We start from the raw sequence: 26,608 nt of genomic DNA, 5'->3' as shown, positions 1-26,608 counted from the left end.
TTGTGGTTCGACTCCGGCGGCACCACCGCCACACCTATTTCTACCTAATAACAGTAGTGTTAAACGCTGCTGTGTTCCGGTTTGAAGGGCGTGGTAAGGGAGACAGACTTCTCCGAGGCGTTCCAGCTTAGTCCTCAGGTGTAGCGGCGCATCTGTGGCCGACCTCAGGTAGGAATACCTAATCCTATCTGGGGTTGATTGCAGATGTCCATGGGCGGCAGTAGCCACTTACCATCAGGTGGACTGCATGCTCGTCTGCTACTCTTATATTATAAAAAAAAAAAACGTCCAAAAATAGGATGCGATAGCTATAAAATTTCAATCAACAAAGAAGAAATGTCTCATATTACTTTAAATTCATGTATGACGTGTAAATAAATTACAAACACATTATTAGCTAATTTTTCGATTCATTTCATCCGATAGAACATATTAAATGTCTAATAAGTCTTCTTCCTCACCTTCTGGAGTAAGCGTTTATCTTCAAAGACATTTGGCCTTTCAGGTGTAACCTTGCGGAGGCCGATCCGATTGCGGCAGGAAGGGGATTAGTTTGGTCGGAATAGATTAGTTTCTCTGTAACAAATGATGCTACTTTTACGTTGAGACATGATGAATTGAACGAAGACGGTGAATAGAAAAACAATATATTAAACAGCAGTCTTAACAGTATTAAGAGAAGCAGCTGAAATTATTGAGAGGAATTAGATGAAAAATAAAAGATATTTCTATCTATTTAAATCCGCATTTTATATTACATTGCTGCCCCTGGGAACTTAATTGGACCGCCTTGTATGGTTTTACCACACCCTTCAATTTGGATTATACTACTATCATAAGGCAGAGGTGGAACCGCCGTAAAGGAAGCAAAAAAAATACAATTTGATGAAGGGATTGATACCTATAATAGCAGACTGATCGAGCGAGTAAGAAAATAATTGGAAATTTTCTACAGCACACGTAAAAATATGCAGGACCGTGATAAACGTGATATTTTGAATAAACTTTTAAAGCAAATAATTAATCAAATATGAAAATGTTCTACATTGAAATTACGAAATAAAAATTATACTCGTACATGCTACGGCAAAAATATCTTTTGCACACTTTGCTACAATTTAAATTCGCCGGTGAAGAATCTACGGCAACTCTCCAGCGCTTCACTTGAGAAATGTGCTCGCAAACAAAAGGCTGACTTACAATCTGAACGGATTATAGCAATTAAAACTTGGTATTAAGTAGAAAGAATCGTCTTTAAGAACTTGGACGTTAACGAAAAAAGTTAAGTCGCCGTTCTACGCTTTTCCATTAACCCGATTGGGCTCGAGAACGGGTCGGTCGCATCGGTTTTCTTGAGTTATTACTTAAAGTGGAATTCTGATTAGATTTCCCTTGCAGATATGTCTGTAATTGAAGGAAAAATCCTTCATTGTATTTTTAGACTGTCATTCTTCATAACTCTTTTCAGTGAGCTCTGATTTTAATTTAAATATTCAATGACATTATTCGTGTCTTCGATTGCGGTCGTTTTTTTATTAATAACTTTTAAGTGATATTATAGTTTTTATGACCCCAGACTCGCGGCCCAGATGCTGTCAATTTTATGTTGGCACTCGATAGTTATATTATGTAAATTCTGTTCGCAATAATTTAGATTGTCTTTTTCTTATTTCAGGTTTCAAACGCTGGCTTAACCATTTGTAAACTAAAAATCGTATTTTATATTACAATATGTTTATGTTACAATATTGCTCCTGAATAAAAATCTGGTAGAAACGAATCCGTGAGCGGCATCTAATTTCCAAATTGTGATTTCTGTTTACTATTCATCTCAAAAGAATTGAAAGTTGATTATAAGGCTAGCCTGGCCAGTTGTGCTGATTACTGTAATCAAAATCCAAGCCGGCAATGGAAAATAATCATGATTCTGTTTGCTATTCATACGCCCCGTACGGTATACGTTAATTAAATTACTTTGTTATATGAAATACAATTTTTCTTCACCATTTTGAAGATAATATTATGTAAATGACTTATAACCGCACTACTTCTTCTTGTTCCGTAGCGTACAGTTAGAAGCTGGCCAAGGAACTTACGAGTATTTAAGAAGAGAAATAGCTTCGCCCAAATAGATATTTTGACGACACCTCTACGGCGTGCGTTTTAGATATTGTGGTATTTCTTACTCCACCACACTGGTACTGCTTCAGCTTGGAACTCGAAATCGTTAAGAAGCATTTCCCAAACATTTTTGCCGTAGCGTTATCTAATGCGTTATACGTTTCCTTTGTTTCTGCACGTCGGGGAGGATAATCCACATGATTGATGTCGACGCGGTGGCCCTCGCTCTCATACGCTGATACGTGTACAGTACGTGTTATGCAATGATCTGAGTTTGGACCACCATCAATATCTATTACATTGACACATTCATGCTGATGTTGGAAACTAACCGTAACAAAGTTTGATTTGTTACTTTGTTGTTGTTTGAGTCTTCTTCGCGCTTTGGTAATAAAGTGATAGTATCATAGGTGTTAGTTAGAAATCTAAATGATTGAAACGTTTCATTTGATATGATTGTCACTTCATTTGTTGCGATTATACATAGAACTTGGTGGACAGTAGAGGTATTTGTTATTTTATACATATTCTTTTAGGATATAAAAAATATATTCAATCTATTTTATGCAATACGTTTTTATTTAAAGTAGTGTACCGTTCGTTTAAAAAAACATGAAATACGATCTAGAATGTCAGCTTGTAACAAAATTAAATACTAATTTACATGTAAGCAGGCATTTTTATCACACGCTACAATGTTTATACTTCTTTTTTTGATAACTTTTTATTGAAGCAACCAACTTGAAAAAGGGACTGATATTTAAAGTATATATGTGTAATTGCGCATATACACATTTATTTTACCTGGGATTCAGTCCACTACCTACCTTCAATACCTATCTATACTCAGCCTATCTTCTTCTTATGCTCAATGTCTATGTGTTGGAAACGTTTCTTTACAATGTCTTTACCTTCAAACACAAATAAAGAGTAATATCAATTACGATATAGACTCCTTCTGTTTTCTCTGAAAACATTGCTTAAAGGTTAACGCTGTAGCAATACAAATATTATGCAGTTTTCTTGCAAGCGCCATGTTTAACTATAAATTGCTTTCCACGCCAACGTAATAGTTTTCATCGACCTTTTATTCGTTTATCGCCTGTCGTAAAACGTAACGACCGCGTCTGTCGGGTCGCGTTATAAATTCACATCGGAGTTTAATGTCAGCTGTAAAAGCTTTATCACGGTAACCGCGTACATCATTTTCCTTTTAAACTGTCAGTTTTGTATCATTATTTTTAGAGATATGTGAAAATTACGAGAATTATGTATTACGGGAATTAGTATCTGGAGTACGTGGAGTTTTTTGGACGTGTTGATTAATTGTTTTCAGTTCTATAAAATTTGTTTTAAGAGACTTATCTTATTCTGAGTCCATATCTTCGTCCAATTACATTCATTGGTAAAGGAGAATATTACTAATAAAATACGAAAAAGCTACTACGAAAACAAAGACGTCTTTGTTTTATTTATTCCAATATGAAGTTAAGTTACATTACACTCCCCTATTCAGTTTCATCCTTCTAAAGCCTTCATGGCTACCGTGAAAGCCTTTGTCCGCAGACGACGCCGCTCGTACATAAAAGTGCCTTTGTTAAGCGGTGTTCTAGTTCACAGTTTTTTGCGATTCCTTTTTTATCGCTTTCAGATTTATTGCCCAGACTTACCAGCCCCTTAGATTGTACGTATTTCATACGGCTACACGGCTCATTGAAATTTAGATTCTTCGAAGTTTTCAGTCCTTTCTTAAGGAACTGGCACTGCGTCGAAGTACCTTTTTTCTCTCCATTGTTTTATATCATATAATTGTCAGTAGCTATCGTTTGTGTTTATATAATACGAGTAACTGTTTTAAATGTGGTAAATATTTTATGTTTTATTGCCTACTTATTAGATAATATATCGAGATGTATGTTATTAATTGTATAAAACGGCTGCTTATTACAAGGCCATTGTAAAGCAATACTAACATAGGCGTTCGAACTAGAATTCGAATACAATAGCTTCATGTTAAGACCAAAGAGTCACGTGTCTGTCTCAAGGAAGACTCCAATCATGTATAGAGCGTATTTCAGTTTCGTGGGCCTTTAGCAGTGATTACTGAACATCAGTTAAGATACATCAGTTTTGAAGGTGGTAGAACCCTTTGTGGTTCGACTCCGGCGGCACCACCGCCACACCTATTTCTACCTAATAACAGCAGTGTTAGGCGCTGCTGTGTTCCGGTTTGAAGGGTGTGGTAAGGGAGATAGACTTTTCCGAGGCGTTCCAGCTTAGTCCTCAGGGGTAGCGGCGCATCTGTGGCCGACCTCAGGTAGGAATATCTAATCCTATCTGGGGTTGATTACAGATGTCCATGGGCGGCAGTAGCCACTTACCATCAGGTGGACTGCATGCTCGTCTGCTACTCTCATATTATAAAAAAAAAAAAAAAAAAAAAAATACATGCTCGTTCTGCTGTTATCATTGCAATTTGTAAAGAAGCTTTTGACTTTTAGTCCATTTTACTTTCGTTTGAAACGTATATTCATTTTCAATTTTATTATACTTTTAAAAAATAGTAGTTTTAGTAGCGTACTGTGGCATTTAAACCTACAAAAAAGTTTTTCGTTTCAATTCTCCGGTTCTCGTATAACTTTATATGCGGAAATGCAAATTTTCAAGTGGGAATAGCCGGCTGTCCTCTCGTAACAACTCCGTGTCTGAGAGGCGCACTTTAACCCCGGTTTTTGTCAGTCGACTCACCCCTTCACGTTTCTCTAGGCTTTAAATGTATGTCGGGTTATTTTTTTTTCAGCTAGTCTGCTATAGTCTCCGATAAAACTGCGGGAGTTTTATAAGCCACGTTTCGGAAGTCTTTTGGAAGTGTGAATGAGATCTTTGATTTATTGACTTTATATTGGTACCTTTTTATGTTCCATTTCAGGGCACGGGTCTTTCTTTTCAAGATTAGCTGTAGATTATACTAGTAGCAGTAAAGATTTGGACGATATTATTTCCATCTTATTATTTAGCTTCTATTTTCACATACAAGTGGTAATACAGATAATACACGTATCAACTGGCAACACTAAACTTTTGCTACTTCTGACAAAAATAAAATGTATAGAATCCTCAGTTGTAAAGATTTATCTGCGAGAAAAGGGACTAAATATACGGCGACCGTGGCGACCTCTCACATGTAACGCTGTAATGTATTCGTTGAGGGTAGAGCTTGAATGCGGTGAACCATCTATCTTTTAGGTTGACATTTGACAATATGAGCAAAGATATACACTGTTATGAATGCATACGCGTAGAAAATCGCATGTATATGTATACATGGGTGTCATCTTTTGCATAGGTTTGTGTATTCTAAGAAATTGAAGTAAGGTAACAAGCACACACATAAATTGTTTCTGTAGCCTATGTCTAATTCGCCACCACGTTAGTGCCACCACCTTCTCATTTGTTTTACAGCTACAGTGTGTTCTATTTTACGTGTGGCAAACTAACTCTAACGTATTTCTGAAAATTGGTAAGTTTCACGTACTCAACGCCTTGTATTATGTTTATAGTGGGCGTCAACCGCGTTTCACCTGCCTAGCAGTGGTACAAACAGGGCTGCAACCGCTTTACATCAGAGACTTTTCATGCTTTATTTGAAAGAGGAATAGATGGAAGATCGAGAAATAAATAATGTATTGAATTGGGTACTTCGGACCATTTCCTATATTTATTGACGTGTAGTGGATGCGACCTTTATACAAGTGCCTCTCCCGTGCTTCAGTCAACAATATTGTATCTTATTACGGCTCTTCTCAAGTGAATTGACTTTCAAATTGTATTTGCACATACATTGTAGGTTCTTTTATGTTTGTAGTTTCTGTTCTTATTATATATCCTTTTGGGGGATTGTTATAATATTGAACTTTGTATCTAAATATACTTAATACATTCAGTAAATGTTAGAACTTACAGCTGATTGATAGAAGCACAGCTTAAATAGATAAGTCATAAGGAATAATGCACAGGAATTTCTAATATAAGCTAGATGACTTGCATGAATGGATATTTGAAAGTTCATCTCCTAAAGGGTCTAAAAAGGGTACGAATGCTGGTGATAACGTCACAGTTATTTTAATCTAGGAAGAGTCAGCGCATTTATGACAAGGCACGATAAGCCCTCGACTTAGCGACTTTTTAAAATCTAAAGTTAGAAAAAGCCCCTGAACTCATTTAATTTTTAATTTTTGATACGTCTCCAAGTAAATTAATGTTGTTACCTCGGAGCGGGAAAGCGGAAAATCTAATAAAGCCTTGCGAGAGCTTTGGAACGTAATTTTAATGAAAATTAGGAAAAATATATTTGAGTTCATGACGTCACGCCTCATCAACCCTGTCTTATACCAAAGACACGGGCGTCAAAGGAATTAGTTAATTAAAATGCGCGACTAGAATAATTATAAGGTGAAATATAATTATGATTCTATCTGAAGTTGACGATATTTTATCATTAATGATGCTGATGTTTAAAGTGAAGAAAATTAAGGACGTTACCGAGATCCCTAAAAACAACAAACATAGAATAGTAGCGGTAAATGAAAATTTCTTTTGTAAGGTCTCGCGAAAAAAGCTTCTTTCTCTTTTTAAATATAAAAGCAAACTAGCCACGACTGAAACTAAAATTAAAAATCTATAAATTTACGAAAATGACACAATAGAAATAAATATACAGAACTTTAGTCGATCTAATTTTATACCTATCCCGGTTCGCCAATTGCCGTACCCTGGATTATAAAGAAAAGTACTCGAATTGACGTAATCAAAGTGGGCTTAATTTTACTGTCGGGATTGTGAACCTGGTGAACGTGAGAGGCGTATATTAATAATTACGAGTATTTGACTCCTAAAATATACCTTGATTGTGTAATGTTGATAGGGACAATACTCGAACATTTTCCAAGGCCATAAATAATATCAAGGAGCAGAAATTGTCTAATGTCGATTTTTGGTAGACAAAAATGGGTAGATTGATAAGTGATGTTAATGCTTTATATCTTAGTCGACCAATCTCCATATTATTTCGAATAAAGAACAACATAGTTAAATAAGAAGACACGAGATGTAAGAAGAGAGAAAATAAATCAGAATTTCAGTAAATGAGGCACGTTTCGTTAATTAATGCCGTTAACGTTATTGCAGTAACAAAAGCGAGGCGGGGGCTTTGTGAGCAACTTCTATGCTATTGTAATTCTTATAACATTGTAACTACACGTTGCTGGGACTTATTAAGGGCAATGTCTTGTTTTACATTTGAGTAAACATTGTATTTCATGGAGATGAATAGAGGAAGTTTTTATTAATGAATGTTTGGAGAATGAGCACTTCTAATACCTTGAATATGTATGTTTACCTTAGATTTGAACGTACGTACGAAGAGTATGTATAGGAATACAAAAACGCGTTTTAATTTAGAATAGATTTTTTTGTATTTCATATTGGATGACAACGGCATTTACAAAATGTGACAATATTTTTTGTTTTAATGTATTCTGATCAGATACGAGTTTTAATGGAAACATTGACGAATGATAAAGTTTAACAATTTAAATGGATATTGATTTTTAAATTTGTCCCCAGAGCCTCCTGGGTGAGCTGAACCGCGAGCAGGATGCCTTCATCAAAGGCCAGGGCGGTCCCGGCGCCGCTGCCGTTCCCCCATGGGTCGGTGCTCCCAATGAAGCTGCACTTAAGGAGGAGTGCCTCTCGCTGTCTACGGTAAGGAGACAACATTTTTGCCGGTTGTATTTTCAGATGGAGAAAGAGAGTATAAAAGATTAGGAGTATTATCAAGAGATGCGGTAAATAGAATTATATTCTCAGGAACAGGAAATAATTAGCTCCAGTCTTTAAAGAAAGGTGTGGAGCGGCAAAAGCTGATTTATAATATATGTTACTTCTTTCTGAGCTTCCATGGTTTTTATAATTTTAGGGGATTCGCTAAAGTTAAAATCAAATAGATTAAATTTACTTGAATCTGATTGAATAAATATTGGTTAAGATTAAGGTCTCTACCGAACAGATTACACTAATACTTATCTACTGACAGAGATGTAACGAAGCTAAGGTCTAAATGAAGAAACAGGCCTAAAGCTCAAATTCCATGATTTTGATTTCAATTTCCATTCAATTTCTACAAATCTGATAAACAACAAGATTCGTCCGTTTCCAGGACCGACGAAACTTCGTGCGCGCCCCGCCCGCCGGCGTCGAGTTCGACTTCGACTACGACAAGATGTATCCCGTCGCGGTCGCCATCATGGCCGAGGACACCAACCTCTCCAAGATGCGCTTCGATCTTGTGCCCAAAGTGTGAGTTTGGATTTTTTATTTTGTTGGTAGTATTGGCGATTAGGTCAATTGAAATTGCTAAATGATTCCAATTTTTCATAAGTAGGTAATTTCGGAAACGCTCGTCTTCAATATTTTAATGGGTCGCAAAGAAACAAAACATCTTGTGATGAGATGCTTATGGAATATTTATGCTCTCGATATTACATTTGTAGCTTGAATTTAAGGATGCATAATATTACAAGAATCTTCTCACAATACTTTGGGATAGACTATAGTCCATATTGGATCAATACCAAAGAATAATAGTCCTATTTTTTTCTCTTCTTCATATTCTCTTCTGTATCCGTCTCATAAAAAATAAGTAAGAAGAAGGAAATCTTAAACATGGAACATGGGTTTCTTATTATCGTCCACGGCCCTAACAGCGTTTGATGCTTACAAGAAAACTGTTCTGTTGTTGATTGTAGCTGGGACTTCCTCATCTAGTTTTTTTTTCCAGAATAATACTGTAAGTCAAGTTTAGACTAGAGTTTAGATGATCATCCGTGTTCCAGTATCACGGAGGAGAACTTCTGGCGGAACTACTTCTACCGCCTGTCGCTGATCTGCCAGGCCAACGAGGCCGACGCGGCCGCCGCCAGCCGCCAGGCCAGCGCTGACGACTCCCAGGGTATGTTATCATCACACACAACTTTTCACTATAATTATCACGCTCTTCAATTTTCTGTCTGAATTAGGTAAATCTAGGGTCAATGATAACATATCTATCACGCTCTTTAATCTTCTGTTTGATGAAGTTGGTTAATTTATGGTTAATGATAATTCTATTCGGAAGAATGTGATAGGATCTTAAACTAAAATTTAATTTGTTGATAAATCTGCGGTCAATGATAATTCCATTCGGAACAATGTATTAGGATCTTCAACTAAAGATTTTAATTTATTACACGCATTAGTTTTATCAGTTGACCTTATAAAGCCACCAGAATATAAAATGCTTGTGTAAAGCATAGAACAAGTGGATGGTTATGATAATATAAACAATTCTATAATAATAATTTGAATACCATTACAGTAATTAGAAAATGAATGATATTTAAAATAGAAAACTGGAAGATTAGAACTCATTTATTAAGAACAATGAACTAAAGAGTAACATATAGTAATTAATAACTAGAGACATAAAGTAACAATAAAATTGTAGATTTTATTATTATTTATCAACCGATAGAATATTTAAGCAAATAGAAATTTATTTAAAGTGGTATAATAGATTTAAATTAAGAGGTGAGTATGTCAAACGGTCACATAGCCGGACAAAAAATGAGTGCCAATTTTATTTTTACGTCATTCATTAGTGTCATTACATTTAGTTTTCCTTCTTTTTGTTTATTTGTTTTGTTTTACGTTTTATGTTTTTCCCTAAACACATCCTCGACAGATGAAAAGTCCTCGAACGACAGCCTAAACGGTAAAAAGGAAACACCGCAGGAGTCGATAGAGGACGCAAAGAAAAGAATTAAGTCGTTAAAAGTCGATAGAGAGAACGACGATGGTAAGACTTTTGACAAATATTATGAATCATGCTTTAAGGGTAATGGATTTTTCATAAACGCTTTGGTGGTGGCAACATAAGAAGTTGAAGAGCATTCAATAACTTGAAGCGATATTAACGTGGTGAATCTTTGCTTTCAGTCATTCTTACCAAAGCTGTCTTGATAGTAGTAATGCTTTAAAAGCAAATACTATTTCGGATCTTGATTATTTATTTATTAACTATAATTGCTGCCAATGATTTTTAATCATTGAAAATTAATAAAAAAATGCCGTAATGTAAAAAAAACTTATCTGCGACTAAAACACATTTTTCCCATTTTATCCCTCGCTTGTGTCATTTCAATTTTTTTATTATTGTGTTCGTTCTTTTGGTCTCATTTGTCATTCCGCTAACAATTCTATTGGTTGATTTATTGTTATGGGCAACTAATAACCAACTTTGAGAAATACGACATATTACCCGCATGCCTACACTTATTGTAAATATTCATAATAAGCATCGTGGGGCACAGATTGTTTATTTCCTATCTCTCATATGTTTATTCATCTTTTGCTTCGACCTCACTGTTATTAACATTATAATTTATGGACAAATCTCGTAGATTTAAGTAAAAGGACTTAATGTTATGGCGAATTACTGTTTACATTTTCACGTCTGTATCGCCAAGTTCGAAATTTAAATAATCTGTCCAATTATCACTCAAAGTGGCAATGCAACTCATTTTAGTTGAGACTGTGGTTTTATTTAATTTAAATTAGTGTTTTTGAGCAGTCTTCAATACACGAAGACTGCACATTCAATTGCCACGATATCATGAAGTCATTGATTTTGTCTAGAATAGTAATTATAATTATATCTAACATGGTATCTTTCTAAACATATGTTTCTTTATATCCTTGGAATGCAGCTTAAGCAAGACGCACGGACAAGCAAGGAGCATCTGCAAACACTATTAATGACGTAACACCTCAGGCGAACAATATACTATCCATATATAACCCAGCTGTTTCTCTTTTAAATGTATCGGTTGCTCATATGTTTGTGACATGTGCTGCTTCTATAAAAGCATCGATCTTGGAACATATTTGATTTAATTTAATATAAGTAGCTATTATTTATAATATTGTAACTTCATTCGCAATTTCAGTTAGCATTTGTTTCACAACTGTATTATATGGATTGTATATTTGTCAGTCTAAGTCGTTCTACGATGCTTGCGTTAAGCCGAATGTATTACGTTAAGGGTTCTTCTCGTGTAAAAATGTTACGATCTTGACAAAATAATGCCACAATAGTCCTCTATTAATGGAACACGAGTAGGAGTATCACCTAGTAGTGATAGATATGTGTACATTGATTTAGCGAAGCAAATTCAAAATATATTGGTATCGAACGATACGATATATGAAATGAAATAAAAAAAATACAAATTTTCGTGCTCAACATCGTCTTCGGCTCACTTACCACTTAATAGCTTGATGTATACCTTGGTATTGTTAATGATATAATAAATAATAATTTGTATTGTGTATTCTGGCATTATTGTCTCAAGTTGTATCGCTGTCTCACTGTTAATCCCTTCACTAACCTTCTATATTGTTTGGACGTTATATATGTATAGAATTTATGACTGTTCGCGAGCCTATGTTTCGTGTAACACAAAGTTTATACTCTATATCACTATACTGTCATATCCTCATTCGTTATATCGTGTGTCGTTACTGAATGTTATAATAAAGACAATATAGCTTCTAATATTTTAATCGAATATACGAGATGTATCAGAATATTCAGAATATAATTTATATTGCCTGCCACTTCTATCGCTGATCAAATTTTCGATACCTATTTTCAGAGCGACATCTTTATCAAATTTATAGGAGTGTAATTACTCTTTTAGCTTCGTTGTTAATTATATAGAAATCTATTTATGAGCCACGACCTTTTGGATATAGATACCATATTTATTTATATTTTACCGGTTGCTTAGGTTATTGCATCGTAATTGAATACTTACATAAATTATATTATTATTCTTAACGGATCTTACTTCATGTAAACTGAATGTTATATATATGTATAAGTAATTAAGGTCATATTTAATATAGTGTCACACACATTGTATCTCTGTTTCGTAGTGTTGAACTGTTTGTACCTATCTTCACGAGGTTTGAACATTGCTACCTTTATTACGTATCCTGTGTCTTCGCTTTTATTAAATTTTATTATGCTTGAAATCGCTGTGCTGTTTTGCTGTTTAATTTTCTTAAGCTTTTTATATTTCTCAAAGTTGGTTTTCGGTTGACATTGTGCAGTTATGTTTCCTTTCGTTTACCGGTTGGCCGCGTAGCAATGTTGAAACTTGTCTTTGTATCTATAAACGTGTTGTCAGACTCAGTATAATCTCTTGAATGAAGTTTGATAACCACCATAATAAGTTTGCCGTTGTGTTTTGTGAAGACTCCTTTGAAGACTTACTTACCCTCGAGTAAATTTGGGCGGCTAAAGTTACTACATCTACTTTCATTAAAATAAATAGAATATCACTTGTCTTGAGCATATAATAATACTATGTACTAATTAATATAACAAGTGATCCGTGTTTGATGATCACGATCCATGAGAACTGGGTCAAGTACGTCTTCGACAGAGCTTCAAAGTAATTGAAAGTTTGAATGCATTTATGATTGATTTTAATATGTATGTAACTTCTATAGCCGCGACATATCACTTATGGGTGACAGTCAATTATACATTCTCACACTAACTGCCGTTATCTGGTCCCCCGACTGGGATTCCTCGCTGACAACACTCTGTCTATTCACCCGCGATTCGTTTTCTAATTGTTTACAACGGTTACGACTTCTACTATATGATAAATTAATTCGTATAATCTGATGTTTATAATGTTGTGTAGAATTAGTTGGTTTGTGCGTTCGTGCGATTTAACGGACGTCAACGACAGGTGATAAAGTACAGGCCTAGAATACTGTTGCCGATCTGTCGCTTTCATTCCTCGAGTAGCTTCAATGTATTCGTAGCAATAATGATACGTGTGATCGGTTCACGGTTTTTTCTGTAATATATTTGTCGGTGTCCTAGTGATGAGTAAGAATATATATTCATTATTCAATTCTCATTCCGTGTTTATGATCTAACTGTTGTGTACTAACCTATCGATAATAGTTTCCAAGGATTTGTCTAATGGAGAATTCAGTTGACGGATAAATAAACATGACCCGTTAGAACGAACTAGGTTGGAATTTTGTAAGGAATTATTCAATTTATTTTGGATAGAATGAAAGTTGTTTACACGTTCGTCAACTGAATTTTTCTATACTATTATGAAGTCAAATTGAAAAGGCGACTTCATTGTCGACTTTAATTCTCTTCCGTCTATACTTTCTCGCTTTCACGATCCTTTACATAACATTTAACGAGTATTACATCTAATATAACACTAGTGGTTATTTAGTTGAAATCTTTCGCCCCGTACTTTACTGTAGCGACAGTATATGAAGTATTACACTTTCTTATGTCAATACTTGAAAATTGTTTAGTGAATTACGACATTATAGTTGATAACTGGCATTTATAGTTAGTTATTATGAATTGAAATAATTATATTATTCTAAAATAACATTCGTCTTGTCATTTCGATGTTTCCAAAATATATTTTTTTTGTTATTTATTTTTGGAACCTTTAATAATTATTGGATAAGCATCAATAAAAAGGTATATATTTGTAAATATTATATGTGCTGTTTTAAATTCTGTGACACATATAAAAATTGTTTGTAATAACATTATAAATTTTACAGAACAATGGGAAAAAGAATTAGAGGCTGAATTGAAAGAATACGAGGTTGTCGCGGATAAAACTGCTGATGATAAATGGGAGAAGGAGTGCGAAGACCTGCTCGGTGATGACGTGGATCTCAAGTAGACCGGCTGATTATGAGAAGGATTACAGTAGACCGCAGTAGACCACATTAGACCCGAGTAGACCGACTTCAAAAGAAGAGTATTCAAATGTGTTTGTTTCATCTACAATATTAATTGTTGTTTAAGCGCCTGTGTATCTTAGATTACTCATACTTTTGTTCTGTAATTGTTTAAAGTAATGTTGAATGTCGAATGAGTTGGTAGTTAAGTGGTCAAAGTTAGAATTTAATCATTCCTCTCTTCTTACGACTTATTTATTTAAGCAGCTGTTTTAGTAATTTTGGCTGTGGTTGTATACTAAAGTAAAAAACAGCATAATGCAAAATGTTGTTACGAATTGTAATAAATTCCTTTTTTTATAATGTAGGCTTGTAGAAGACATATAAAATAATACATGTGACAAATAAAGAAATACAATAAATTAAGTTTTCCATGATGAAGCTTGCAATAATTTCTTATGAAGTTTTGCTCGAATTTTTGAAAATTTCAAACTTATTTGCATAGTTTATATTCCAACTTTTTTCTACTTTTCATATTATAATAAGTATTTGATTATAGATATAGTATTAATGTTGCTGCAATTTAGGTTAAGTTTTGTAAAATATAACATGGTAATATTATTGTAATGTTTTTCGATTATTATTATTGTAAAATAATTTTCACGGAAGTTGTGTTTAGTTGTATGTTCCAATAAAGTAATGTTTGTAAAATATAATTTTAAATATAATTTCACGTAAAAATATGCATTTTTGTACATTATTTTATAACTAATTTAATTTATCACAAGATTGTATGTGTTATGTATTGTTTTTCATTTTTAAGTTGGATCTTGCAAATATGTCTAAAATATAAGGTACGAGAAGAGTATGTCTGTTTGTTGAAATGTCGACATTCCTTATGAATATTAATAAATTGTGTTATTAAATATTTTGTTTTTTCTTTTATCCTTCCTCTTTACTATAGTTCTCGTATTATTGGCATTAATTGGCAAAATATAAAAATTTAGAAGTAGCATTTGGTCATAAGTATCTTGCCATAGGAGTTATGGTATGGTACTACCACTGGGTGTGGACTTGTATTGCCTTACAGCAGCAGAATGGCATATTCTACAAGTTTGTTAAGACTGCGGAGAACTCCTTAAAGAAATAACAATATTTATTGGATATATTTATTAAAAAAAAAGAATATTATGGTTTTTTATAATACATTTTATTTAATATAATACATTTTATTAGTTCGAGTTTCCACCATTATCTTTCACTGCTTCCTACTAGGCTATCCTTGTTTTTGTTTAAATATTTATATATTTTAAATATTTTTATACCAATAATAAATATATGATAATTAGCAGCACTTAATACTAAAAGGGCTTAAAATAAACAAGCAGTCAATAAGTAAACCAACAGACAAGCAAACAAGCTTTGCATATAATTTGCTCAAATTACCTTTTGTATATTTGTCAACAACATTTGTCAAAAACAAACAAACATACATATTTAATTAAACTTACCTTGATCCATTTGCGGTTTCAACTACTTACTGTTTTCGGCTCTGCTGGGATGGCAGCCATGGCTACACTACACATACTGTTTTTTTGTTTTGACGGGTGTGGTAGACACTTATACGATCCGTTACAACCAGTCTTCAGTTATCCTCTATAGTTATCCTAAGCTACTTAGTACAAAAGATTAGGGTTGGTAAGTAAAAACTATATAAAACATTCATCGAAGCGTATGCGTATTGAATCTTCATCGCTCGTTATTCTCACACAATTGCTAGAATTCACACTTGAGAATATAAAGGAGAACTCTGACATGTAAACATTAAAATTGACTACTAACTCTCAGAATAGTCAACTATAGTGGGGGGCAATTACAAATTATCAATTACGTTATTTTTTCTTATAAGTACGATAATACTGAATCGCCTATATTATTTTGACTTCGTTTTTTAAATCTGGACTCAACCCTCAAGATAGCAAGACAAAGGTAACTAAACATATTACTGTATTATAACTGTCAGTATTTATAAAATCGAGGATAAAAAAAGTTAATTCAGACTTTAATACATTTACGATAAACTTACAAGTAAGGAGAGTATGAGTCGGTCCATTTTAGCTGTTAATTTTATTAGGTACTTAACTACATAGGAAGTTATACGAATATAAGTATATACGAAGAAGGAAAACCATATAAGTAAAATATAATACTAACTGCATTATGTGCACAACTTTAATGTTAAAGCAATAAAAATACAGGAACTGACATTATGTTAAACTTAAGGTACTTACTAAGTATAATTTTCTCAAAAACGTTTTATAAATTGTCATGAGACACGCGAAATGAATCTAGTAGGTAGTTTGTTGCATTATTGTGACGAAACAAACATATTATCTGAAGATTTGATATGATTGCAATGTATGTATGTATGATTGCAATATATGTTTTAAACTTACAACAACAACGGGCGGAAAGTTAAACGTAAAAGTGTGTAAAAAATTGATTTAATTTTACGAAACACATTTATACACATTTTAAAGATTGTTTGGTTCTGGCGATCTTTTTTTGCAAGTGTGTTTGGGGGCCCCTCAGGATCGGGGACCCGGGACGGTCCGCCTCTTCATTACCCCATATAACAATAATAATAATTAATAACCGTGCTTTTAAAACATGCGAAATCATGTGATGTGAAAACAATAATTCTATTTAGCTTGGTAACTGTTAAATTTCATATTGTTTTTTTTTTTATTTTTTTTTATCGTATAACCTAACGATTAGGCAGACGTGCTACCTGATGGAAAGTACTCAACGCCGCCTATGGACATTGCAACACCAGAGGAGTCGCTAATGCATCGCCGGCTTTGTATGGGAGCTCTTTTTGCACCTTTTTTGAAGAGCCCCATGTCATAGCGCTCCGGGAATACCTCAGGAGGAAGTTCATATTTATATATTTTCCGTATTAACACGAAGTAGGTATTACATGATACACATTCACACATATTTTCGATATTATTTTGAAGTTATGAAAAATAAACGAATATATATATTTATACTATTGTTTATTCTTATTTTGTTCCTTTTTAATAATTAAATTTACCTTATAACTTTATGTAAGTAACGTAACGTAATTTCCGTGTATAATTAAGGCACGTTACTTAAAATAATTATGGTAATATATAATTAAAGTTTGGCAATCAGTATGTACCTAATTATTTCTATGAATATTCATAATTGATATTATCATTATCAACTGGATAATTCATAGTGATGGCAAAAACTGTACCCAAGTCCAAGGTGAGTTAAGGTAGAAACATACATGCCCCTTGGTAGAAGACAATGCGTATTAAGTTAAATGAAGCTTGTAGTTAAAAAGTTTATTTACAATTTTGGGAATATATTATGAATGACATAAATATTTACAAGAGTAATATTACGACTTATTTTTTTGGATAACTCTGATTTCTACCTTCTACAAATCTAAGAACAGTTATGTCTAACTGGCCAGTTATCTAGCTTAAAACAGCTTTTTATAAGGCTTTCTGTAGGTATGTCAATTATTATGGAAAATTAGTCTCCATTTTGTATATTCTCTGTTGCTTCGCTGCTGTTTAAGACAAAATTAAAATTAATATACATTTCAGATTTACAAATATCTGTCATATTATGCGATAATTACGAGTTGATTTGATCGCATGGCAGAGCGTATGCGATAAGTATGTTTCAACCTTAACAATAATTACGACCTTCAGGGTCGAACCTGCGACCTGTGTCAGTTGGGCTGACACACTGACTGCACCTCACTGGATTAGGTGCCACTTAACCATTGAAGATCATTGTGTATTACGACTGTGTTATATATACCTTTTTGTGTGAGCAAAAGTGTGTTATGTGTCAAAATTCGACCCTTATTAATTTATATTCAAAAATATATTGAAATATACAGTGTAGTAACAGTGTAGTTTATAAAGATAAATCTTTACTAAGTTTAGACTTTAAAAACCTTACCAAGTAATTGAAATATTAACGACAATAAAAATCTTAAGTGTTGTTCAGGTGACAAACTAATATTATTCCACTTCATTCGAAACCTATTTTTTCCGAGATATTTTCATAACATTTAAAAATATTTTTAGTATAGTTAATTTTAAATAAATCTTGATTATAAACTACTGACATACTGAGACCTTATGAATCTGTCCTTTTTTTTTTCGTTTTTTTTTCCTTTTCGAGGGGGAAACCTTCTGTCCTATACATTGAAATTAAAATTCTAGTGAGCAAATTAACACGTGTAATTAATAATTAACTACATTATAATGACTGCAGTTAATTTGTGTTAAGAATAGTAGGTACACTACTTACCATATAACGAGATAGAATACTTAGTTTTATGATAGCTAATCTACCGTAGCTATGTGGTCATTTACGCTAAACACTAATTATTTTAATATGTTTAACTGAACAATTAATTTAATTCAATTAATTCTTTCAAACAAAGCAGGCGAAATAACTATGGGAAGTGTATTTGGATTTTTATTTCTTATCGCTGGTACGTACATTTATCTTTGATTTTCTTTTACTTTAATATTGAAGGTGAGAATCTCCTCCGATTCGATTTTTAAGAGCACCATCCGTCTTACAACAGCAGTCTAACTTAGTTCCAGGAATACCAAGCTAACACCGTAGGTGTGACCGATTTAGGATCCCAATCTTATCTAAAGTTGATTATAGATTTCCATCTCTCAACCTGAGGCCGACCTCGTATACGACTTCTATCCAAGATAGATTGACGGACGTCCTTTTCAATCTGTATTAGACAGTCAACTGTTACTTCTATAATTTTATCATTACATCGTGTATCGCATACTATGACTGTATGGAAATCGCATGGGTAAATATGTTAAATCGATTTATGCGATTTACCAGATAAATTCCATTTGATCATGACATCAGACATTGTAAAGTATGTAATTATTATTTATATCTCAGGTCATGGTTTTGTTTTAATACCTATTTTATTATTTATTCCATATTTACGATATAGGTATAATGGTAGGTACCTTATTGATATTATGATTATGAGTGGTGTTTATTAATGGTTTTAATGAAATGGATCATTTGTAACGAAAATACTTTTAATGGGGACGCTTTTTACGAATATATTGATTATGTTTTTATTTATTTGGCAGTGTGTGTAGCGCAGAGAGAGGTCTCCATACCACTATCAGCTGATAGCTTCCGGCAGATTCTTCGAACGGCCATGCCAGGTAATTAACATTATAGGAAATAAGTTTGTAGAAAGGGCAGTGTCCTTTTAATCTAATTTTTATCAACATAAATATTAAATAAGTACAAAGTTAAATATTTTAATTTCTCGGTCGTCATTTGTTGTATGAAATATTAAAATTAAATACGACATCGATTTTTCTTACGAGGGGGAAACCTTCAAAAGGTACCCTATGCCATGGGAGCGAAACGGGGTTATGTGGGACTGTTACCGCACTAAAACCCACCCGGTGGCCGTCCTCGGCGCTATATAAACGACTCCGGGATGTCCAAAGGAACGCAACCCGAGTCCTCTTAGCGCGTTGCCCCGTCTGCCTCTGTCCAGGTGAGCAGGACGCCCGCCGTATCGGCGAGTGTACACGACGGTATGCGACCACACATACCGCCGTCCTTCCCGGGGTCGATGATCAGGCGGTTCGAGCTCCCACTCTTGCCCTCCGCAACCCCGGAAGCCCCGATGTAGTCACCTCTTACGACAGGCAGGGGATACCGTAGCCCTATTCTGATCCGGGAACTACAGATACATTCGAACAGTACCTACCTAACACACTTTTTACAAAGCAAATTAACTAAAAGAGGAGGAAATCATAATAAATATAATACAATCATTATTTTTTGCAATTTAATTTTATATCATAAAATAGTTTTTAAGTTACTTTATGTAAATTATTTGAATGACATTGACCACAGCATAATAAACGATAAAATAGTGAATATTTCTTTTTTTTAATGTTATTCATAGAATAAAAATAATATCTGTTTTTCAGTACCTGATGGAAGATCGGCGACCGCATCTGATATAAGAATCATATACTATGGGTATGTATAAGTTATAGCTATTTATATACAATATACATGAACTATTTTTGTGGATTAACGACACTATTATGTTCGACAGCAGTACCTACTCGGTGATAATGTAGGCAGAAATTTACAAATTTTACCTTTACTTACCTTTTCATTCCACCTGATCGTAAGTGGCTACTGCCGCCTATGGACGTCTATAATCAACCCCGGATACGAGTAGAGTACTATAAGGCTGAGGTCGAGGACGGGATAGATATTGCAGAGGCCCTGAGGCAACGAAGGACTTGAGGCGTCTATTATTTTCCGATGAAAAGATATATTTCTCCGTCAAACTTTCCAAAAAAAAATATAACTTACTAAAAACAAAACTTGAAATTTGGATTTTTTATATCTCTGTTGTGTGGGCCCCTTTCTTATGGGGGCCCGGGGCAGTAACACCGTCTACCCTACTCTTAAATCCGTCTCTGCTGCTGCGTTACGTGCAACCACAGCTGTAGTAATCACAGATGCGTTGCTACCTGTGATTACTACGTTGGAACGTTGAATAAATATCTGCAACACTTAAGCACTAAGTTCGACTCAAGTCTGTCTCTCTTATCACAGCCTTCTAACCTTTATCGATTACTTCCTATAATTCCAGAACAAACATAACCCAGCCCAGTACGTACCGCGTGGGGAGCATAAAGCGTCTGCTATCGAACCCCAACTTCGACGTGCGGAAGCCCACAACTTTCTACATTCACGGGTAACTTTACTGTAGTTGAACCGCCAATATCGGATGCTCTGGCCTCATTATAAAATATATTCAATCAATGTTTCTGTGAACTTAGATTGTGTTTATGATTGATTTTTTTAAAGAAATAGCTAGGAAGCAGCTCATATAAATTGCGATTTGATTAATTACTGGTAGAATTCAAGTCTTATTTTAGGTCAGCTTCAGATACATTGCTTTTGAAGGCTAAGTTGAAATGCCTCGTACAAGTGTTGTTTTGTTAAGCAGACGAGCATGCAAACTACCTGTTGGTAAGTGGCCGCCCGTGGAAATCTATCTGTAATCAAACCCAGATAGTATTAGATATGTCCTGAGGTCGGCGACAGAAGTGCCGCTACCCCTGATGACTAAAGTGGAACGCCTCAGAAAGGTATGTCTTCTTTACCACACCCTTCAAAGCAGAACACAGTAGCGCTCAACACTGCTGTTATGAGTTGTGGCGGTGGTGCCGCCGGAGTCGAACCACAAACAGTTCTACCACCTTCGAACTAGTTGTACCCGCTTTAAAATATACCGATATATTATATATTTAAGGTACGTGGAGCTATGGAACGACTTCAGTGTGGAGACGGTGGTCCGCGCCTACTTGAAGCGGGGCGGCTACAACATCCTGGTGCTGGACTGGGCCAACTTCGGCTTCGGGAACTACATCGGAGCGGGGCTTAGTGTACAAACGGTATGATTATGATGATTAAACAATAAAATCAAAAGCAGCCGCCGAATTAATGATGTCTCGCTCGCTCCATAGAATCTTCCTTATTTTACCTAACGATGTATGGAAATGTTTTTCGAGCGTATGTATGTTCTTTGGTATGCTCTCCAGACCATAGTGCTTGAAGGATTTTAATATAATATAAGGTGTCGTTTGATTCGTCCTAATTGTAGAAGTAATTTAGGTTATACTTTTAAGCAATTGGGTTTTACTTTATATAAAATACCAACCACGAAATTCTGATCCAGTACTAATAGTATTAGAAAAAATATAATTTACAATTTATAAGGTTAGCTTATCAAGAAGTTTCAAACAGAAATATTTTATAGTTAATATGATTAGGCGTTATTTTTGTGGATTCCACGTTATATGCTTGGGTTGTTGCGAATTAGTAATTATGCAAACTGATAAAAATATTTTAATTTCAGGTAGGCATGGAGACTGGCAAGGCGCTTTTAAAGCTGCTGAAGGGCGGGCTGTCTCTACAAGGGCTGCATATAGTCGGGCATTCGATGGGCGTAAACGTCGCTGCGATTATCGCAAGATATTTAAAGTCGAAGGGGGTCAAAGTTCCCAGGTATGAATATATTCATTTAAAAAAAATTTGAGATCGCAAATTCCTGACTTTCTTTCATTAAGGGTAGTATTTAAACGAGTGACTGCAAATAAAAGTTTTGAATGACAAAAATAATGAATTTTGGTTATAGTATTACTAAGTGAGCGACTGGCTGCGAGTGATGAGAAATTAACAGAACAGCAACTTACAAACATTAATGTGAGTTACTTAAAATACGAAATGAGAAGCTTCATTATATTTGAGTGATCTAATATTTGTATAAGTGTAAACATTACGTTCTGCGTTTTATTCAATATTTAGCAATTTTTTTTAATACTGAGCAGCATTTTATTTTAAATGAAGTGTTTCGAATACAAAATCCACTTTGAAAAATACTATAATAAGTAGAATATTGTGTGCTCATGTCATTGATCATGAATAAAGGTAAGGTCTGAATTCATACAGATTGGGCCCACCCGCTCGCGGGGCGCTGCCGCGCCCTGCTCGCTTAATTTTATATTGTCTGATATGTTCCAACCTAACCTAACCAATTCAATTAGAAAAACATAATCTATCTTAATACTAAAGTTGCCTCTCTATATTTCCAGTTCATCACTTAGTAATGTAGTCGCACAAGTTATTAAAACAGTATGTCATTATCAGTCGCTAAGTTTTTTTTATTCGATCGTTTTATAATTTCCCTTTCATTAACCTTTTTATATTATCTAAGCTGGATTAGATTTTTCCTACACCTGTGAAAGGCCTGGAGCATACTCCATCACATCTATTCCACATCACCAATGCGGATTGGTGTACAATATGCACTTTTGAAAACAAGAACTCACAAATGGTATCGTACATTTCCTAAAAAGTTCCTTTTGATGAACCTAAGTAAAGAATTTGAGGAAATTTGTCTGATCGTCTAAAGTCTAAAGGATCTTTCATTTATCACATAAGACCCGAATAGAGGATTCTTACGTGACTAAATTATCATAATGTGATGGTAATGCGGCGTTCTAGCGTGTCGCAGTGCATCTGTCGCCGACCTCGGGTAGGAATCTAATCCTATCTGGGGTTGATTACAGATGTCCATGGGCGACAGTAGCCACTTACCATCAGGTGGCCTGCATGGCTGTCTGCTACTCTTTAGGAATAAAAAAGGTTTATAATTTTTCCAGGTTAACCGGCCTAGACCCAGCGTACCCAGGGTTCTACCCGGCGCTGCTGGCGGTGCCAGTGAGCCCAGAGGACGCGGGCTTCGTGGACATCATGCACACGGACGGCGGCGGGTTCGGTGCGCCGGCCAGCACCGGCCACGCGGACTTCTGGCCCAACCACGGCACCGCCAAGCAGCCCGGCTGTCTGCCGCTCACTGTGCCCTTGACTGCTGAAGGTTTATGGGATCACAAACCTTCTTGTTCTATATAAGCTTGCAAATATACTGCTTGCTGCCCATGAACTTGTTTCACAGCTAAACTTTTCTATTCCGTGCAAACTACCCAGAGCGTCAAGATTTTATATTTTCGAAGACACTCATTGTTATTCAAATCTTGGTCAGAATGCACCTCTTAACAGAATGGTTCGCGAATTCCGGGAAGTTTTTTAACGTATAGATATTGACATTTTTACGCATGACATTTGCAAGTTTAAAAATAGTTTGAAATTAGTTAAAAAATAATTTTAAAATAGTATCTAAAAATGCATGTGTTCATTCTACCCTTATAATTCTATATACTCGCTTCTTTTTATAGCATGCAGTCTTCACTTGTAATTGTAATGGCACTCACCTATTTTCTCTAATTATTTTACGCTTTACTAATATATTTAGTGTACATTATGTTGGTGTTCAATAAATAAATAAATAAATCACTAGCGTAAAGCCTGTTCAGGGTTATTAGAATAGGATTAAAACAAAAATATGTGTATGGATATTGATTACCCGCGTAGCGAGTTGATCACCATACTGGTAGGAAAAGGAACGTGTTCTGGAATTGATTCCAGATTAGACAAATAATATAAATATCTAAATTAATAAATTAGATTTCTGATCTAGGTCTGAATGTTTAGTTAGGTCTCAAAAAAATTTACAGTAAAAATCGTGTGAGGTTATGGGTGTAGAAAACGTCATTTATTTATTTAAACGGAATGCGAATTTAATTTAATTAGTTTAATCAACTGATAGTAAGTAGCTATTGCCACATGGACGTCTGTAATCAACCCCCGATAAGATTAGATTCCTATCTGATGTTGGCATCAGACCCGTCGCTTCCCCTGAGGACTTAGTTGGAAAATATTTCTCCTTTATTACAACACCACCTTACTACCTTATAACCTTCTAACCAGAACACAGCAAATCTATACCGCAGTTATTAGGCAGAATAGGTAGAAATAGGTATGGCGGTGGTACCGCAAGAGACTAACTACAGAAAAGTGTTCCACCTAGGTGCTCTCTCGCTACTTTTATATCATAAAACCATTCCATTCCCCAGATTTCTGCAGCCACTGGCGGTCGTGGAGGTTCTGGGCGGAGGCTGTAGAGGGTGGAAAGTTTCTAGCGCGGCGCTGCTCAGACTATGACACGTTCCTACGGGGTCGATGTCGGAACGCCCCACTTGTGATCATGGGGATAGAGACTGATACCACGTGAGGAACTCATCATTAAAAATGTTTGGTAGATTGGCTGATACCGACTCCGGTAGATAGTGTATTCATGACGAATGACAAGGACTAAAAATTAATTATCACTTGATTCAACGGTGAAAGGACATTGTTCAACATTGTGAGGAAACTTGTATACTTGAGCGATTTAAAAAAAATCTCAAAGCCATGTGAAGTCTACCAATACGCACTAGATCAGCGCGGTGGACTATGGCCTAATCCTTCTCATTCTGAAAGGAGACCCGTGCCCAGCAGTGGGACAGTAATGGGTTGATGATGATGATGATTACAAAGACCCTATGGAGAGTTGGTTTTATAATGGTTAAATGGGCACCGGAGGTCTTGAAGATCTAGAACCCTATATTATTCGAGCACGGAGGCACCTTCGCCTCACCCATTATACTGTTTAACGTTATTACAATAACTAATTTCTGCCCGCGCCTTCGCCCGCGTTTAAAAGAAAATAATATAACATACTAACATACATAAAACTGTAAATTCATACCTTCAACTTTGCTAAAGATCGTCACTTGATCAATTGCATAGTTTACGATTCAATCCTTACTAATATCGATTAAAATAATCGATGTTTTGGGTCCAAAAGATCGATTCTGCGATTAATCGATCTTACATTGCCATCCCTAGTTCCCGTGGGATTTCCGGGATAAAAACTATCCTATGTCCTTTCTCGGGTCTCAGACTATCTTTGTACAAAATTTCATTAAAATCGGTTCAGTGGTTTAAGCGTGAAGAAGAGACAACCAGACAGACAGACAGACAGACAGAGTTACTTTCGGATTTATAATATTAAGTAAGGATAATAGAATCTGGCACTATCATTTACAACCCCGCAAAGATCTGATTTCAACCCCCGGACATTATGATGGGAGCTAATAATTAATTTATAGACCTCATTGTGATTTTTTGTGTATTATGGCGTGGCGAAGAATATGTGGCATGAATATATAAATAAAAAAATTCATTGTTTCAGGTTACGTGGTAACTTCTACTTAAGGACTGCAGCACAGGAACCCTTCGCGTTGGGTGAAAGAGGCGCTGAATGATAACTGAAAAGACTTAGATAACAGAACTGTAAAAGTGGTAGAAATTTGCAGAGACACCACTGTCACACCTATTTCTTAACAGCAGTGCTGTGGGTTTGAAGGGTGTGGTAAGGTAGAAAGACCTAAATGTGTAGTACCAAGAACCCTTAGACTTGGATCTTATCTAGGATTGATTGTGGATGTCCATGGGCCGCAGTAGCCACTTACCATCAGGTGGTCGACATGCTCGTCTGCTTCTTTAATTTTATAAACTAAATGTTCTATTGAAATTAATGGCTAGAAAATCAATGGTGATTTTTATTAGTCTGTATTTTTGTATTTTTGAGCCCATTTGTAAAATAAATATCCTTGTGTATATTAAGTACGTATTTATAATTTCCTTAAATATAATTTGATAGTTTAGTTTATAAAATTATAAGTAAGCTTAGTAACTACTCAAGGGAATTAATGGTAAAATAAGTAAATAACAATATTTATATTTATTATATTATTGTCAAAATACCAATTACGTATTGCCTAATTATAGTAACTTACTGTCTATTTGCTCAATTAACTCAAATTATCACATAATATAATATTACTACTTAGTATTATTATAAAATACCAAATAAATTGAATGAAGGTAACTATTTACGTTGTTTTTCTATACCTTTTACACAATATTTGAATATACACACACAAAAGTTGTTTCATCTTTAATATTTTTTATAACCCTGTCAAATCACCTTAAATCTTATATATAAAATTCTCGTGTCACAATGTTAGTTACCGTACTCCTCCGAAACGGCTTTACC

The 26,608-nt window shown here is 34.8% G+C and overlaps 2 protein-coding genes across 8 annotated transcripts in view; both read left to right on the top strand.

The window, feature by feature from the left end:
- The window catches only part of Sap47 (Synapse-associated protein 47kD), a 58,797-nt gene extending 43,907 nt beyond the window's left edge, over positions 1 to 14,890 (top strand). For 4 of the 7 annotated variants that reach the window (XM_073076987.1, XM_073076985.1, XM_073076986.1 and 1 more), the window contains 5 exons: positions 7,747 to 7,884; positions 8,339 to 8,478; positions 9,015 to 9,130; positions 9,902 to 10,015; positions 13,840 to 14,890. In XM_073076987.1, coding sequence (XP_072933088.1) covers positions 7,747 to 7,884; positions 8,339 to 8,478; positions 9,015 to 9,130; positions 9,902 to 10,015; positions 13,840 to 13,964 — 633 coding nt within the window. In that variant the 3' untranslated portion in view covers positions 13,965 to 14,890. Of the gene's footprint in view, positions 1 to 7,746; positions 7,885 to 8,338; positions 8,479 to 9,014; positions 9,131 to 9,901; positions 10,016 to 10,925; positions 13,659 to 13,839 lie in introns of those variants that run through there. The other 3 variants (XM_073076989.1, XM_073076988.1, XM_073076990.1) reach the window with 3 other exon arrangements.
- Positions 14,891 to 18,471: 3,581 nt separating this feature from the next.
- LOC140745603 (pancreatic lipase-related protein 2) lies at positions 18,472 to 26,604 on the top strand. Its single transcript, XM_073077542.1, has 9 exons — positions 18,472 to 18,508; positions 19,149 to 19,226; positions 20,013 to 20,064; positions 20,693 to 20,797; positions 21,359 to 21,500; positions 21,965 to 22,113; positions 23,271 to 23,485; positions 24,582 to 24,735; positions 25,742 to 26,604. Exons 1-9 carry the CDS (start codon positions 18,472 to 18,474, stop codon positions 25,812 to 25,814), a joined length of 1,005 nt encoding a protein of 334 aa, XP_072933643.1. The 3' UTR covers positions 25,815 to 26,604.
- Positions 26,605 to 26,608: the final 4 nt, after the last annotated feature.

The sequence above is a fragment of the Epargyreus clarus genome, unplaced genomic scaffold (assembly GCF_041222505.1).
Source record: "Epargyreus clarus isolate Ecla_fem2 unplaced genomic scaffold, WU_Ecla_fem_2.2 ptg000010l, whole genome shotgun sequence".
NCBI lineage: Eukaryota > Metazoa > Arthropoda > Insecta > Lepidoptera > Hesperiidae > Epargyreus > Epargyreus clarus.
This window is presented reverse-complemented; position numbering and strand designations above follow the sequence as displayed.

What these genes read in the sequence shown, in the direction of transcription:
- LOC140745603 (XM_073077542.1), top strand. Translation starts at nt 18,472, where the DNA reads ATGGGAAGTGTATTTGGATTTTTATTTCTTATCGCTG. An exon ending in ATAAGAATCATATACTATGG is followed by an intron (nt 20,065 to 20,692) that starts GTATGTATAAGT and finishes CTATAATTCCAG; the next exon opens with AACAAACATAACCCAGCCCA. An exon ending in AAGGGGGTCAAAGTTCCCAG is followed by an intron (nt 22,114 to 23,270) that starts GTATGAATATAT and finishes TAATTTTTCCAG; the next exon opens with GTTAACCGGCCTAGACCCAG.